The sequence below is a fragment of the Equus asinus genome, chromosome 28, assembly GCF_041296235.1.
Source record: "Equus asinus isolate D_3611 breed Donkey chromosome 28, EquAss-T2T_v2, whole genome shotgun sequence".
NCBI classification, from domain to species: Eukaryota; Metazoa; Chordata; class Mammalia; order Perissodactyla; family Equidae; genus Equus; species Equus asinus.
In genome coordinates, this window is record NC_091817.1 from 16598220 (window position 1) to 16615998 (window position 17779).

At 49.0% G+C, this 17779-nt stretch overlaps 1 protein-coding gene across 1 annotated transcript in view; it reads right to left on the reverse strand.

Annotated features, from left to right (window-relative positions):
* Positions 1–4338: 4338 nt before the first annotated feature.
* N4BP1 (NEDD4 binding protein 1) overlaps positions 4339–17779 on the reverse strand; it is a 47445-nt gene continuing 34004 nt past the window's right edge. The window contains exons 3-7 of the mRNA XM_044760798.2: positions 17209–17339; positions 15003–15099; positions 12468–12575; positions 10612–10719; positions 4339–8753 (exon numbers count right to left, since the gene is read on the reverse strand). Coding sequence (XP_044616733.1) covers positions 8396–8753; positions 10612–10719; positions 12468–12575; positions 15003–15099; positions 17209–17339 — 802 coding nt within the window. The 3' untranslated portion in view covers positions 4339–8395. The remainder of the gene's footprint in view (positions 8754–10611; positions 10720–12467; positions 12576–15002; positions 15100–17208; positions 17340–17779) is intronic.

Consider the following 17779-nt stretch of genomic DNA (forward strand, 5'->3'; position numbering starts at 1 on the left):
TCAGACACCTGGAAAACACTCACAGGAAAGAGACTCCCAGCCCTCTAAGGAGGCAGTGGAGAGGACCGGCGTTGGAATGAGATCTGGATTCAAGTCTTGCCTTACCTAACGGCTGATGGTCATGGGAACCCAAGCCAGCCGGCCTCTGCACACACTATGAGATAGGAGTTCTTACATGGTGGCCTCCTCCTGTCCTTCTCGATGGCGTGGGCTGACCCCTCTGGGTCAGGCCCCATTAGTGCCGTGTGGGACTGTGGGTGGTGTGTGACGGGCAGCGTGAAGGTGGTGGTTTGGTGGAACGAAGCTTGCATGATCAGTGGGTGCTGGTCACCCACTCGCCTCCCTTTGTCCTCGTTCAGAAAGTGTCCCCAGATGTAATTAGAGCCAGCTTCTGCCAGGAAGTGAGGGCACACAGCCGGGCCTGGTCACACAGTTGGGGAGAAACAACCCGACCAGCCCCAGTCAAGGCCAGTGTCGAGAAGCGGGAGGGAGCTGGAAGGGGCCCCTGTGGCCCCCCAGCTCAGTGCCCCCCGCTGCATCCTGCCTCTGCAGGGTCTTGGATTTGAAAAACACCAAAGGTCAGACGAGGCCTTGAGGAGGAACCCTTACCAGAACCATGTGCATTCTAAGGGGCACTAACAGGCCTCCAAGACTGAAAGGTGCGTTCCTAATGGTGGGGTGTCAGGAAACGGAAGGGCTCTCCTAGGGGCCAGGCCCATTTCTTCAAATTTCATCCCAGTTGCAACTCTTTAGTAGGGTATTGGTTCTTAGTCCAGTGTGTCTCAGAGGGCACACTGCGATCGCCTGGGGAGTCACAGAAATTCTGGTCTCCCTGGTCTGGGGTGTGATCTGGGCACGAGCGTTTTAAAAGCTCTCCCTCCTGGTGACTCTAATGCTCAGCCAGGTTTGCAAAGCACCAGCTGTAAGGGCAGCATCATCACTTCCATTCCAGATGAGGAAACAGGCCTTGAGAGGTTGAGTAACTTTCTCAAGGTCACACAGCAAGTAGTGCCAGAGCAGGGTCCACACCCTCATCACCAGGGCTGGGGGGGCATGGAACCCTTTAGAAAAGGGGTCATTCTGGCTGTTTCTCCCTCCCCCAGCACAGTCCCCTGCATGCAGTAGCTGCTCAAGGATAGTTGGTGAACGGGGAAGATGGAGGGATCAGAGAGGGGCTGGGAAGCACAGCATGCAGAGGAGGATGCGGGTGTTTGGGGCTCCAGCCGCACCTCCAACACTTACCAGCTGGGCCTCAGGCTCCTTAGCCATCAAATGGAAGTAAGCATGGGTGCCCTGCCCATCTTGGAGGGGTGGAAGCACGAGCTGTGCCCTCGTCGGGGGCTGGCAAGGGGAGAGGGACCTGCCGGCGTGGACAGACATTCTGGTCTGGGGAAGTCACGCGAGCAAATCAGTGTCTGCGGCTCCTTGAGGCCAGCTGCTGGGGCCCTCTGCTTCCTGCAGCCTGGTGGCTGAAACCTTAGACTGATCCCAGAGCCAGACAGGCGGGTGGACGAGCGCATTCTTTCAGGGGAGGCCTCCTCCCTCTCTCGCGGGAGCAGGTCGGGAAGGGCAGGGCCTGCTCAGTCCTGACCGCAGGCTGGACTTCAGGCTGTGGGGCCCAGCAGGGCTTCCTGGGGACCTGGTGCGGGTGGGAAGGAAAGCCCCAAAGGCCATGGTCCGTGGCTGGAAGTGCTGAGGGAGGTGATGGGACAGGCTGATTCAAGAAGCCCCTAGGTCCCGGAGCTTCTAGCTCCACCTCTGGTTGTGGGCACTTCCATCCTGTTTCTGGGCAAATGCCTGCCTGTCCAGCCTCAGTTTCCCCAATGACTGCCACCAGCCTTGGAACCATACGTCAGAGGACCGGATCTTGAGCTGTGGGTAAGCCTTCTTTCAGTTTTCAAAAGCTATCAAGGACCACTTTACTGATCTGCATCCCCTAAATGAAGTGGCAGGTGGGTATGGCACACACATGGGCTCGCTTTGGACAGAGTGGCTGCAATGCTGGTCAACTTCTTTTAAAAAATGTGCTTTCGGGGCCAGCCCTGTGGTGTTCTGGTTGAGTTCAGCATGCTCTGCTTCAGCGGCCCAGGTTCATGGGTTCAGGTCTGCGGCGTGGACCTGCACCACTCATCAGCTGTGGCAGTGACTTGCAAATAAAGTGGAGGAAGATTGGCACAGATGTTAGGTCAGGGCTAATCTTCCTCAGGGGAAAAAAACAAAAAAAAAAATTGCTTTTGGCATACTCCCCCAGGAATGGGGCTGGACATGGGCCTCACTATGCAGGAAGGTGGGAGATGGGAGGCAGCACCCTTCCACAGCCTCCCTCTGCCCAGCAGGCTGACAACCTAGACCAGGGTCATGGGCCCTCAATTCTGCTCACGGGGTAGGGGTAGGGGGTCCATCTTTGGCCCCATTCTGGCTGCCAAATCACCTCTGAGGAGTCCGCCTTTTGGGGAGGTGAGACGGCCTGCTGGGAGTCAATTCCTGACTCCCGGTACATTGGCTTTGAGAAGTGCAAGTCTCTCATCATCCTGTATGCAGCTCCTCCTGTACAAACGGGGACCTCGGGGAGAGCTGTGAGGGTCCAATGAAACAAAACTAGGCCTGAGCGCTCGGTGTCAGCCCCCGCATCAGCTTTCCCACGTGTCCTGTGCCAGGCAGTGCTCTGCCGCCTTACCGCAGGTTCCCTCTGACGTCGGCATGGTGGGGGGGAGGCAGGGGGCTCTCCTGGGCGTCCTGCCTGTTAAAGGAGCAAGGCCCCCTCTAGGTCCCAGCTGGACTTCCCGGGCCCTGTTGAGGTCTGAGGAAGGTCCGGTCCGCACTCTCAGTGCGCCGGCAGGGACAGAGGAAAGCATTCAGCATCTAGAAGATGAGCTCTCAGACCCTGGAGCCAGAGAGACGCAGGTGATCTGTGAGCACGCCGCCCCGCAGGGCTGCTGGCAGAACCATGGGGACGAGTCGCTGCTGGGCTCCGAGTCAGGCCCCGTCCCAGGCGTTCCCGGGCGAGCCCATCCACTGCTCAGCACCCCAGAGCAGGCCTGCTTCGCAGGGGAGGAGATGGGAGGTTGCAGGGAGGTCTAACTCTAAGCGAACAGGCCTGGTCTCTGCCCAGCTGGGGACCTGAGCAAAGAACCCCTCAGGGAAGGCTCAGGACACAGCCTCAGGAGGAAGTGGGGTGTGAGGAGGACAGCAGCAGGAGCAGCCTGCTGGAGGTGGGGCCGAGTGCTCCTCAGGCAGAGAGGAGAGGCTCACGTCACTCAGAACCCAGGGGCTTGTACACCATTTTCTCCCTGGGTGATCACTCCCAAAGTTCTGTTTGCACCCATCTCTGGGATCTTTCCAAAGGTACGATGAGCCGCCTCCATTTAACCTGCAAGTCTAAGGACAGTGATGTGTATTTTACTCAAGACTCTTGATTTTAAGGGACGTAAACCCGACTCGAACCAGCTTCGACAGAAAGGGAAAGCGTTACAATAATGGGGCATCTCCACATCTGGGGAAGGGTATGAGTGCGTCAGGTTTCCATGACAACAGGGACTAGAATTCACGCCACCAGGAATCTCGCTGTCATGCTTCCACTTCTCCCTGACCAGAGACCGGCTTCCCCCAGGGGAGAAAATGGCCTCTAACAGAACTTGGCATGACATTCCTTAGCTCCCACCACTAGATGGGAAAATCCCAAGGGGCGGCTCTGATTGGCCTAGCTTAGGCCACATGTCTGCCCCTGGCCAACTTGTGGGCAGGAAACCAGAGCACACTGCTTGCTTGGCCTGTGTGTTGGAGCCTTAAGGAGAAGGGAAAATGGACTGTGCAAGGCAGACATCCCATCTGAGGTCTACCACAGCAGAGGAGTAGATTCCTGGGCTCGACTGCTGAAAACTCGATTTCTGAAGGTCTCACTGGCTGCCAGATGCCGCAGTCAAGAAGGCACTGTCCTCCAGGTCAATTGAGCAGACATTTATTGAGCACCTACTAAGTGCAAGGCCAGTGCTAGGTGCCACGGGAAATACAGAGAGTGAACAAAGACGGTCCCTGCCCGCGAGGAGCTCACAGTCTAGAGAGGGAGGTCAGACAGTACAGTCAGCTGCAGGACTCCAGCCAGAGCAGCGAGTGCTGAAAGCGAGACACAGTGCTGTGGGGCCACAGAACAACAAGGGGTTGCTTCTGGTTGGAAGCCTTGGGCAAGGGTACAAAGAGGACTCAGGCGGGGCCTTTGAAGGGGAAGCCATTTGAGAGAAAGGGCATTTCCAGCAGGAAGAGGTCCAGGCAGAGGCAGGAGCCCACAGGTAGCTGAGGACGCGTGTGTGGCCGCAGTGAGTGTGTGCAGGGCTGTACAAAGTGAGCAATCGAGCACGGCTGGGAGGTAGTCAGCCAAGGATGCTAAGCTCAGGGAGGGCTCAACTTGGTGCTCTGGTCAAGAGCCACCAAAGACCACTGAACAGGAAGAGGGGTGACCAGAAATGTGTTTTTGGAAGATAAACCTGGCAGTGCTGTGGTGTCTGGGGCGGAGCGGGAAAGAACTGTCAGGTGGGCTGACGCCCGCAGGGAGGCCATGAGAGCACAACTGGTGGGCCATGACAAGAAAGGGACATGGGGGGTTAGGGGATCTCGTAGCAGGGTGCCTGGGAAAGGACAGCAAGGAACAGATGCAGGGTGACGGTCTGGGGAGTTCATCTGAGGATGTCCCAGGGCTTCCAGGTAGAGCAAAAAACACACTCCTGAAGGGCAGGGCCAGAGGTGGGACTAGAAGTCACTGAGAGAGGGGACAGCTGGAGTTAGGAAAGAGTGATGATCCCTAAGGGTGAGTGCAGTTCCTCAAAATGTGGTCCTGGGGCCACCTGATGGGAATCATCCGTGGAACTGGCTAAGCTGCAGATTTCCAGGCTTTACCTGGGGGGTAGTGCCCAGTAATCTGCATTTTAGTAAGCACCACCCTCCCCGCCAAGCGTGCCGCGGCTGGTCCAAAGTTTAAAAACACCTGTCGAGAAAAAGAAGGGTGTTAAGGACTGGCCTTTGGGTAAAAGAAGGAGAAAAATGAAGAACATTTAGGAGAGACGGAAATCTCAGAAAATAGAGAAAATAAGGTCAACACGGTCAAATGCCATGGTCATTGAGTAGGGACACTAAGATTAAGGATGGAGAAAAGGCCTCTGAATTCGGCAATGACGTGTCCCCGATGACTTCGTCTAGACTATTTCCACATGGTGCAGTGGGCTCCAAGTTTACGAACTGGGAGGTGAGGAGTGGGAAGGTGAGGGAAAGGGGCAACGGACAGAGGTGATTCTTAGGGGAAATGAGGTCACTTTATTTTAACCTAAAGGATCCGAAGTAAGTGGGGAATAATGGGGAGGTAGATAATGAAGAGATGGAGGGTGTCAAACGGCAGTTGGGAGATGAGAGGAGATAGCCCGGAGGCACAGGAGGGAAGGCCAGGCGAGAAGACGGAAGTGCTGGCGGAGAGGTGGAAGTGGGAAGGGATTCTCAAAGGAAGGCCCCGTCTCAGAGGTGTGTGGGAGGCAGGCTGGGATCTGAGGGGAGAATGGTGCCAAGTCCCATCTTCAGTGGGCCCAGAGCCTGGGGCCATTTCCCACGGTTGGGGGAACGGGTAGAGGACTTGGGGCGTGGGGTGGCGACTGCTAAGAGCAGCACGGAGAACATGGGTTTCTATGTGTGCATCATATTTCACAAGTGCCACAAGTCCAAGTAAGCAAGAAGCCACCCCTTTTCTTACTGACCAAAAGCTGCAGCAGGCCTGAGTCCCCGGCCACACCGCCAAGCTCCAGCTAAGCCTGCCAGACAATGCTGACCCGTCATCCAGGGTGGCTGAGATGCCCTCTTACTGTTTTCCTAGCTGGCAGCCTTGTAGAGTCTCAAACATGGGCTACTTGACAGAAAGGTCAAACACATCTGTCTTCTCCCAGAGGAGACAGCCTAGGGCCTGGGGAAGAACGAGGCTGGGAGTCACTCAGCATCACCCGCTCGTTCTTTAACCCTGGACGACCTGAGCACCAGACCGCAGACTACTGAACAAAGGTGGCATCCTGTGCCCTGTCACCTACTTGACAAGGATGCCATGAAATACAGGATGCAGAGCCACTAGACATGGAAGCCTGAAGGAGCTAGGAAACGAGGAAGCGTGTTGCTGACACGCCCAAGGGGGGTTCGGAACCTACCACGGCAGGCAGGCTATCTAGAAACATTTATGCAGCATCAACACTGAGCCTAGTGTGAAGGGAGGCTGAGGACAAGTGATGACAGCTTTTTTTTAATGGTTTGAAAACTGAGTTTTTGAATATTAAATTTAACTAAACTTGATGGATGTCAGAAAGAACTATGAATTACGTTTCATGTTATAATTTATCAAGGTAAGCAATTAATGCTTTTCTGTCCTCCTCCCACCTTAGTCTTCCACATCCTTCCTTCCCAGCCCTGAGGCAGAGGAAAGGGGCAGGCAGCCCTCAGAAACAACAGAACACAGAGGTTTACAAAATTCAAAGGGCAAGTCACTTCCAGAGAAAAATCCTGACCCCCAGGCCTAACCAGCTCCATGTGGCATGAGGGGAGGCTCAGCCTCTGTCCAGGAAGACCCGTGGCAAAGCCGCGGCAGTCAAGGTGCCCTCCTGGGTCCTTCTCTGAGACAGAGGAGAGATACTGGATTGGCAAGGCTGCTAGACCAAACCTTGACCCAGAAATTTAGAGTCACCGCGAGGCGGCCCCAGGCCTCACAGGTCTGCTGTGCTTTTAGAAACCACCAGTTTGGAAGCTGAGGGGGCTGTGACTGAAGTCACTTCTTGGCCCTCCTCAAGTCTTCGACCTCCATGGCCACAAGCTGGGTGACTCAGGCAACTTGCCCCAAAGCAACAGCTGACAACTAGTTCCACATTGGGATGCATCTTAAAGGGATCCAAGATGAAAACATGACTAAAGGACAAGTCTAGCCACCTGGAGGACTCAGGCTTCATCCCGTGACGGATGTAGGGATCGAATATGCCTGGAGGGAGCATCCCAGGGGCCACCCAGCTCTGCTTGTGGCCAAGAAAGCCCGTCACCACGAAGAACAAATCAGCATGGCGTCCTGAGCAGCTGTTTCTGGGGGTCAGGAGACACAGGTCACAGGGCAGATGCGAGACTGACCGGGAGCAGCCTGGGGAGAGAACAGGTACAAGATACAGAGCCCTTTGGAGGCCCAGAGAACAGTGAAGATGCCAACAATTAATTACCCAGGAAAAGAACTTCACGGGCACGGAGCGTGGGCAACACTGAAAACACAATACTAAGATGTCAATGCTGAGGAGGACGCACAGGCAGGGGGCTGGGAGGGCACCGCAGAGACAGACACAGGAAAAACAAATACAGGGGCTCGGGGCCCCCACAGAAGCTACTAACGCTATTTATTGGGCCATTCTTGAGAACAGAAAGCCACTTTTTGGCAAAGTTGCACAAACTTCACATGGGGAGTCTTCCAGGTTGTGGACACGAAATTACCATAATAACGGAGCTCTTCAATAAACTTCCTCACACTCCACTATTATCTTCAGAGGTTACAACGTGACTTCTAGAGTCAGGTCAGGTATGCGCGGCTTCGGCCTGGTGAGTGTGTCAGAGCACTGGACGAGGAGTCCGGCCCCTGCCTGGCCGCTCCACAGCTGTGGACTTGGGCATGTCCAGACAGCGAGCACCCTGACCCTCCGTTCCTCTTCTGTAGGGTGGGAACGGAAGCAGGGCTGGACTAGATGGGCTCTAAAGTTTCTTTTAGCCCTGATACTCTGTGAGTCGAAGTTGGCCCTGGTCACCAAGAATGACTAGCACAAGGTGCCATCTAGCGCCACAACTCGTCCACTTCTACAAATGGCTCAAAGACCCACAGGAGCAGAACCCACACCTGCCAACGCTAAATCCAGGGTCAAGGGCAGAGGAGGCTGGGAGGGGTGGGCACACCTCATGTTAGTGGACGCGACATGGTCATCTCAAGAAAATATACTTTAAGAGGTCTTGCTTTCACTAAGAAAGCAACTCTTTTTTTATTTAGAAAGGCTAGTCATATCCATTTGTCAATATTTTCAGCTTTAAGGAAAATAGTTTAAAAAACATAAAAATGTAAATACACTCAAGAGTAACTGCTATTAAACAGTTCTGAACAGGCAGAAAATGTAGACTTTCCTTTTACAGAAAATGTTAAATCTGTAATAGCAGCATAATTTATATATAGAAAAAAGCTGGTTTTGAAAACCCAGATTTTTTTATACACAAAACACCTGTTCGTTTTTCCTCTATACACTACAACAGTATTTCCACTGGGAAATGGATTTCTTCACATTATGTCACTTCCTGCTGCCATGTGCAGACATGAGCTTGGGTGCGCTCTTGAGCCCTGGGCGCCAGCCCCCGACGGCCTTCAATCCAGCACCAGGGCAGAGAGCGCGTTCAGGTCTTTCATGTACGGATGGGCCACCAAGATCTGGTCGATCTTCAGTTTCTGCTCCGAGTCGGGGAAGATCTTCAGGAGGGCCTCCCTCAGCTCGTGGGTTTCCGCAGGAGACCTCTGTGCCGGCATGGGCAGATTCTGCTGGATACCGGGAAGGCTGGACAGAAGTGGGAAGCGGGGCTGCTGGGGAAGCCAGTGGCTGGGTGGGGTGCCCTGAATCCGGGCCGGAGGCTGGTGGCTGGTGCCGGCTGCCTGGGCACCAGGCGCTCGGAAGCTGGGGTCAAACACGCCCACATTTGGCAGGGCGTTGAGTAGGGGCTGCATGTCTCTGTGAACAGAAATGAGTCCTGGTGAGTTGGGTTATAAATGAAAAGGGAAACCTTTTTAAAATATCTGCTGCTAATTCAAGGCTCAAGACACTGTTTCCTGGCCTCTGAAGGCACGATATAAGACTACAGTGAAGGTAGGGATGGCAGCTGCCTACAGGGGACCAGGGGGACGCCATTGACAGCGTCTCCAGACTGGTGCTGACAGGGAGTGACAGCTCTTCACGGACTATTCCACCCCCTACCGTGAGCTCTGCTGCTATGAGCACTGATCCCAGCCAGCTGTTTGGTTCTAACCCAGGGTATGCCAGAATCACCTGGGAGCTTTCAAAAGCTAGGGATAACAGGGTCCTACTCTTTAGGAGATTCTGATTCTATGTAGATCCCTGGTTGACAGGGCTTAGAAAAAGGGAACCCTTTTGAGCAGACAGGCAGCCCCCACCGATTCACGTGTCCCCCACAAAGTCTGGGTAAGGCAGTGGCACCCACAGCTTGTATGCACATGGGTGTGAGTGTGTGTCTAGGGCATCTGTAGCATGAAAGAGCTTCCTACTGGACTCTGGCTTGCACTTGAGAACGGGGCTGGCTGAACACCTCCCAACTTCCAAAGCCCAACAAACTCCAAAAGTCAGTCCCTCTGTGAGGAGGGTTACTATTAACTTCTTAATCAATTAGTTAACAACTTTGTAAAGAGCCATTAGGTGAGCAGGCAGGATTACCTTGCTGCCAGGCTGCTGAAGGAGCCGGCGAACTCTCCTGCCATTAAGTCTGACCCACGGGCCTTGATACTTGCACACAGGCCTCAGGGCCGCAAGCCTAGCAGAAGACTTGCAAGCTAAGATGTTTGGGAGAAAAATGAGACGTACTGACATCCAGCAGGTGTTAAAGATAGTTGCCATTCTCTCGGTGTAGGTAGAGAAGCAGGATCTTTGGGAACTAAGTTCTCATCTGTGTAGTAAACCCCAAAGGCCCAAAAGAGAAACAATTCACAAGACCAAGGAGCTGAAGTGGTGCAGGTCTCCTCTGCAGAAGATACCTCCATGTGAAGCCCACTCACCGTCCCCAGAATCCAAACCTAGAACCCCCAACGGAGCCCCCCTTATAAATGGAAAAGATCAACTATCAAGTCTCACTGTCTTAAAAAGCTGGAGGCGCTGTGCATCTTCCTCTCAGTTTAGACTCAGCACACCCCTGGGCAAACATCTGCTGGAAATGCACATAAGTACAACTTAATTTTAAAAGAGGAAAAGTCTGCACTGGTCACATGACCTGCCAGCTAGGCAGATGGGACACTCGAGACAGCAAGGTCCATTACCAGAGCATTCTGAAAACAGAAACAGCCACCAGCAAAGCGTCTTTAAAGAAACAAAAAATCCAAACTACAACAAAAAAACCCCTAAACTATCAAATTAATTTGAGATAAATATGCAACTCTGGCTTCTCCATTCAGTGGCAGTAGAAAGTAATAGCCAGTTCCTCAGGCAGAGATTCCTGAACAGCAAATAAATTAAGAATAACATACTCAAAGCAGATGACTTCGGAAGATGGACATAAAAAGATATTCATACACAGCACGAGCCTGAGAGGCATTCCCCAGTAAGTGGCCACCAGCAGACTCTGCTTTGTCTTTTTAGACCTACAGAAAGTCTGGCTCCCCATCCTCTCCTAGGATTAAAACCAAAGGACCACAAATGAAGATCTGGTCTTTGGGGTGTTTGTGTGATTAGCAGCACTAAATCCAAAGCTTTTTAAAAAAATAAAATGCCATTTTTAGTCTTCAGAGATAGCACTTGCACTAAAGCACAGAGAACTTAACTGAAACAAACTTGTAAATACAAGACAATCTGAAAAAGGAAATACCTAGGGAAGACTTCCTTCCGAAGAAATTCTTCTAATCGAGGTCCACTTCTTCCCAGAGGATCATCAGGAACCATAAATATGTCCCCCACAAAGGTATACTGCAGCAACCTACAACACAGAGAGCAATCACAACGCCGGAGAGAACGGAGGAGAAATCCACGCAATTCCAGCACAGCACTGCCTGTAAATGACAAGACTGCTGAACTGGCCAAAGGGGAAACCATTTTAACTTGTCTTTTGAGCACAAACACAATAGAGTAAGAGACTTTTATTGGTTGGCTCTCACAGTTCTTATCAAGACTTTTAGACTTTTATCTGGGTTTAGGAAGCAGCTTCTTCTCCTAATACAACTTTCGATACGTGTAACTTTGAAAAACAAGATTCAAAGACTGTCAGCCTAGGACACAACAGGTGCTCACTAAAGGTTTAGTTTTTAAATAAATGTGTCCATAGGCAAACCCACTGAAGATTCCTTTAAAAAAGATAATATGCTATATGAAGCAAGGAAATCTGAGGTCAGGTGAGCACGATTCGTCAAGTCTGGGGAAAATGTGAGAGGGGGAAAAAAAAAGAAAAAAAGAAAAAGTCCAAGTGCCTGTGTTTGTTGTCCAGATCTCGGTTTCTGCCTTGTTTTGTGAATTCTGAAAACAATGGGTTGCTACGTGAACTTGAATCTTGACTGCATTTAAACCATCCATGTGTACAGACGAGTGTCCAATAAATACTGACAATGAGCCCAGGGCAAAGGGCCAACAGAAACATGTCCTAGAAGATTAATGGCTTGTTAACTGTGTTCAGAAGGTCAGAGACCAACTCTCAGCTCAGCTATCAACAGCGGCTTTTAACAGCATACGGGTCAAAAGCACATGGTAATGAACTCTCCCTTGGGCATTTACTGCAAAGAATCATTTTCTAAAATCCTCTAATGACTTAGTAAAATATAAATATCAGACAAGGGGCAACAGAGAGAAATATCTAGTCATGCTAGTTATAAACTAGTTATACTAGTTACATACAGCCTTGAGGTATGCTCACTTATGTTTTAGATTTGTGGCACATATGACTCCTCCCTGGCACCTCCGCAGATTACTGCTTTTGGTTTTAAGTAACAGGTCAGATGACGCTTGTTAACAAGCAGCCCTGGAAGTCGTCGTGTTCACTGATTTTAAGGCAGTTAGACACACTCAGAGTTTCATTACAAATAAAACCTTACAGTGGTGAATGCTAAACTCTTGACTTTACTGTTATTTTGAATGATATTCAAACATGTTTTCAATATAGATGATTAAACTATGATGGTATAATGCTCAAGAAAGGCACGGGATGTAAGACGCAGAAATACCTTTGTCCCTCCCGAGAAGTGAAAACCCAATCACCGTACTGATTTCGGTCCTATCCTCTTACTGGAATCATGGCTGTCATTTTTTTTTTTATTAACCTAACCTTCATATTTCATAGTTGGGTAAAGTAGGGAGGCCTGATGATCCGCCAAAGCCTCCATCAGCATCAGGGCAAGGCCAAGTTAGGAGGCCATTTCTGCTCCATTACTCAGTTAACAGAGTTCACTGTGCCACAAAGAGGTGCCTCCTGCTCCTGCCAGGGAACACTGACCTCTTAGAAGACACCTGTGGGCATCACAGTACACCCACATGTCACCTGCTGGCTTTGCTGCTTTGTGCTGGGTCCCCCTGCTTACCTGAAGGGGCCAGCCATCCTGCAGACGGGGAGCACAGTCTTATGGTACTTTGGCCCCTATATTGCTTCCAAGGTCAACAAAACAAACAAGTGCAAACAAAACCAGACAATAGACAACAATAACAAACATTTTTGACCAAAGACAAAGAAGAGAACACTACCTTTTTGTAATAATTTCTCTCCAAGAGACCGACTCGGTCACAAATTCTCTGAAGTTATCATTTGTTACAATTATGCCACCAGTTTTGTCCGCCAAGTGCAGTAGAAACCTACGGCGATGGGAGAGAGGTTGAGACGGGAGAGCAGGCAGCCCTGGCTCACAGGAAACAAAAGGGTCGCCTCTCCACGGGAAGAGCACTCAAGAATTTAACCGAGGCCCGCAGGCAGAAACGTTAAGCCCCTGTCAACTGAAGATCAATCTGAAAAGTTGAATATTTCTGAAATTACTAGTATGAGTATAGATGAAAGTCTGGTTTTCATACGACCTATACTCTTTTTTCAATGATCTCAACCATAATTTATACATTTTTCTGGAGAAGCTGCATGATCAATAGTGGGGCTGAGATAACGCATGAGGATAGAGCAGGGGATGAATGAGAGTGGCCAGCCTTTGGGACTTGCTCAATTTCCGTTGCTAAGCGACAGGACTCTGGGTCTAAGACGAGCCGCTGGATACAGTGAACCCTGCCATGCTCTTTGTAATTCACAGGTTCACATTTTCTGCTCTGCCTTAAGAACACACATCTAGAACTGTCATTCTGTTTAGCCCAAGTTCTCGATTCACTCCAATCCAAGTTATGAAAAGAAATGTGGCGACAAAAAAGGGTAAGAATTAAATATCAAGAATTCTATTTCACTGCTGAAGGTTATTCACGTTCAAACCCTCTTAATGAGAAATTTGTGAGGATAACGTGAATTTTATCCCACAGGATGACTACATTTGTCTAAGGCAATGTCGACAAAGATGATAAAACAATAAATTAAGAGAATCACTGGAGTTAAAGGTGCAAACAACTACGTTTACTAGTAGTGAGTACTTAAGGGGATTAAAAAAACAAGCCCCATTAGTTTCAGAGATCCTAAGAAACCTTGGAAAGTAAATATAATTTAGCACTTTGGATTTATTAATATTTTACAAATTATTTCTAACTGGCATAAACTTTAAGTAGTGATGTCTACCCAGAGGTATTAACAAAAATAGGTAGTAAGGCTTCAGAGTGCATGCACTAGTCAGGACACATATTCATGTCTGCTAACAACTCAGCCATATAAATTAGGCAAAAGCTTAGTCTGCATACTTGTGTGTGCATTCACATTCTGCTGATATGAGAATGAAGCCAGAGTGTCAGAGGATCTGAAGGATCCTCATGAACCCAGAGGCCCAGTCTGCCTATCCTCCTGAGCACTCCCGGGTCCCCACCCAGTAGCACCCCCACCCAGAGCTGGAGCAAGAGGGTCCCCTCCCCCCGAGTCTCCAGCGCCTTCTCACGCAGGCCCTGCCCCAGCGTGCTGTTCTCCCTTCCTCTCGCTGTTCTTTCAAGTCACCTCTGATTCTCCCCATCTGATCTGGTCTCTCACACCAGCCTGGTGACGGGCAAGGGCCTGTCAATGAGAAGGCCCTTGGCACTTTTCACTGAAAGAATGTCTGCTGTCATCACAAGTCCCCTGCCCCTGAAAGCCCCTCTTTTCATCTCTCACCCATCCATCATTCACTAGCTTGGGTTAGAAGCTAAGCATTGTCTTCAGTGTCAGGGAGCATTGTGGTGGAACACTGAGGCAAAACCACCAGGGTGCTGTAAGTGTCACAGGCCAGAATAAAACCAAGAGGGTGAACGCAGGAGAGCGAAGGACAAGCGGCCACCACTTAGGTTCTCAGATACTTACTTGTAGGCTCACAACTACTGACTTCATCCCACAAGAGGAGGGCTGAAAATTAGTTTTAATGCCACTGGTCATGCTTGGAACCTTCTCTTATTCAACCACAGCAAAACTACCCTCTATTACTTATTTGTGTGCCTTCTCCCCTAGATCAGAACTCCTGAGGGCAGGAAGTGTGCCTGGATCACCTGTGTTCCCAGAGCCTGGCTCTACACCCTGCACTTGTTTGGCGCTCAGTAAAGGTTTTAGTAAAAAATTTAAAAGGTACAGATTAAAGCTTGTTGTCTCAGATGCACTAGCACCTGCTTTCTGAGCAACATGCCAACCTAAGAAATACAGCTTATTCCTATCACACCAATGTCAGCTGAGACCATCTTCTATTATGCGGAAGAAATACTGAGAGCTCAGGCATCACAATGACAGACTAAGTCACTGGCCAAAAGTAATCAGGAGGAGACAGACAGTGTTTGAAAACCACTCTTGGGGCTGCCACGCTAAGACAAGACAAACATTACTCTCAGCATGCACCAAAAAACGACAACTCAATATCTGCTTTTACTTATAGATTCTCAGTCGTTTTAATTAAAAAAAAACAAAAAGGTTCTAACTCAACAGGTTTTTTGCTAATTTCTCTAAACCCATACAGCAAAGTCTTGAGTGTACAACCTTAATGACCATAAATATTCAAATCTAAACCATTGAATCAAGAGAGTCCTTTAAGAGTGTGGGTCCAGATGCATGATGAACTGTCCAAAGGAGGAGGAGTCTGCTCCTCACCACCCCACACCCACCTCAGAAAGGAAAACAGCCTTTCATACCTGTCATCATGAGAAGCAATTCTTTCTCCAAAGACCATCCGTGCAGGAGTTAAAGATAATATTCCGAGCTCCTGGAGCTGGGTTAAGAAGTGCTGTTCTGTTCATGGAAAAAGTCGAATACACATTCAGAAAAAGGCTATCTTCCCAGATGTTTAAATAAATGAAAGTACCCCTAAATGTCTCACTTGGAGAGTTGCGAGAAATCTTTTTTTTATTGACTCAAGAAGACTCAGTTTTACAAACTCACTGGCAAGGGAAAAAAAAAAATCAAGCAAGAGATATACAAGGTAAAGGCAATGGTAAAAACTGACTTTTTTGTTTTTTTTTGAGGAAGATTAGCCCTGAGCTAACATCTACTGCCAATCCTCCTCTTTTTGCTGAGGAAGGCTGGCCCTGAGCTAACATCTGTGCCCATCTTCCTCTACTTTATATGTGGGACGCCTACCACAGCATGGCTTTTGCCAAGCGGTGCCGTGTCCACACCCAGGATCCAAACCGGCAAACCCAGGCGGCCCAGAAGAGGAATGTGCGCACTTAACCGCTGCGCCACCTGGCTGGCCCCTAGCTACTTTTCAAATGTAAAAAAGTTCAGCTCATTTGCTTCTTAAATTAAGAAGAGTAAACCATAACCCTATATTTAATGAATGCTATTAAGAACTTTTTCACAGCCGCCTCACAAGCAGTAGAAGACAAAGAAAGTAACGACAAGACTCCCTGAAGGAGGTGGGGGGAGCAGGGAAGAGTGACAGGAGGGGGCAGCCGGTGGCGCAGTGGTTAAGTGTGCACGTTCCACTTTGGTGGCCCCGGGGCTCGCCAATTCAGATCCCGGGTGCGGACACGGCACCACTTGGCAAGCCATGCTGTGGTAGGCGTCCCACATATAAAGTAGAGGAAGATGGGCATGGATGTTAGCTCAGGGCCAGTCTTCCTCAGCAAAAAGAGGAGGATTGGCAGCAGTCAGCTCAGGGCTAATCTTCCTCAAAAAAAAAAAAAAAAGAGTGACAGGAGTGGACATGGTGGGAGGGACAACCTGCTCTGCCCCAATCCCAAGAAAGGCTTGCTTGGTCCCTATTCCAAGGGTCCATTAAAATCTCCCTCTGGCTGGCGTCCTCTCAACCTCTCTGAGTTACCTGACAAATAGTTACTCATTTTCATGGGGGTGGGTTGTGACAGCAGAGAAAGGAGGGCCAAAGCCATATTTTAGTGGCCACCAGTAATGGCCACATTTAGCCACCAGTAATGGGCAAAAAAAGCGCTAAAAGCTCAGGGTTTGAGATTCCCACACCTGCATTCCCTCCAATGGCAGTCAACACTGACTTCAGCTGAAACACCCACACACGCTGTCTTCTTGTCCTGGGAATGCACAATGCGTACGGCTGACAAGACCCTTTCGGAATCCCATTACAAAAATATCTACAATGGGAGCGGACCTGCCTCATTCCTTAGGTGCCTTCGTAGGACAAGTATGCTTACCCACGAGGGAAGCTGGGATCCTTGGGAAATGCGTGGTTTTACCATTTCCACCTCAGCAGTAACTAAGTTTACTTCCTGTTTAATGTGTTAGGCGAGCCCTGTACTGCCTCTTCCTTCCCCCAGTCTAGCTGTCATTTCCAGGTGCTCTGACCTGAGAAGCTGCCTGGCACAGCCCTTTCACTGGTCTTCCTACTATGACCTAAGAAACAAACTACCTTAAGTTTCTCTGGAATAGTTAGTGGTTCAGAGTAAGTTCAAACCATATGTGTGTGGCCTGCGGGTCACCCATACAGTACAATACAATTAACAGAAATAATTTAAATTAAGCTATGAAACAAAACAGATTGTGAAAAACACATTCTATTTGAGGGTTCCAAATTTACCAACGGATCATTTTCAAAAATACTATTAAAACAGGCAGAAACTCAGCGTAGGAAAAGACATATTTAATCTACTTTTTAGAAAGTCAAAGAAAATTTTTGTGATATATAATGAACTCTAATATAACTTTCTATACGAACAGTTATGTTAACTTTCCAACCTTCTCCCAACTATTTCTTATGCTGTAAAACTCTCTTCGATTCATGTTTTTTACTGGGTGCAACGGATTTATAATTTTCTTTTTAAAGCTGCTGCCTATGACACATGGCTCTATTCTAAGTAGTGTGAGTTCAATTATAAGCCAACTCATTAAATGTCTAATTAGAAATCTGGGGAAAACAGTTTGTCTCACCTGTGACATTAGGATCACGCCTTGTTCTCCACTGCGGGACAAATACAGTGATGTTTCTGTTGCCAAGTTTCCAAAAATACTCAACTGCAATTGCAATTCCACGACAAGAAAAGAACTTTTTCAGACCGTGGCTATAAGGAAATAAATAAAATTTATTTCAGTTTAAAACATGTTAAGTTTCACCAGGAAAAGGTGAAATTCATATATAACAAAAACAACTAGAAAAAAATTCCGTTAATACTTTTACCTTTTTTTGGCATTAAGTTGCATGGTCTGCTGTTTGAGATAGAACCCATTATAATGACGTGATTCTTAATAGCTTTATGACTTTTCTTGTATTTTGTTTAGTTGATTTAATTGAGTGTGCTGTGTGGCAGAAGACAGTTTGAGCTTCATGGTAATACTTGTTTATTACACTTTTTATTCTTACTTTTTTAGACAAAGAGTCCTTTCTAAAGAGTCCTGCCTAGTCGTTGGCCTCTAAGAATCTTCTGTAAATTTTATTAAGAACTTGGTTGTTGAAGCAGAAGTAGCTATTTATCCTGTGACACGGTCTTCAACACAACGTCCA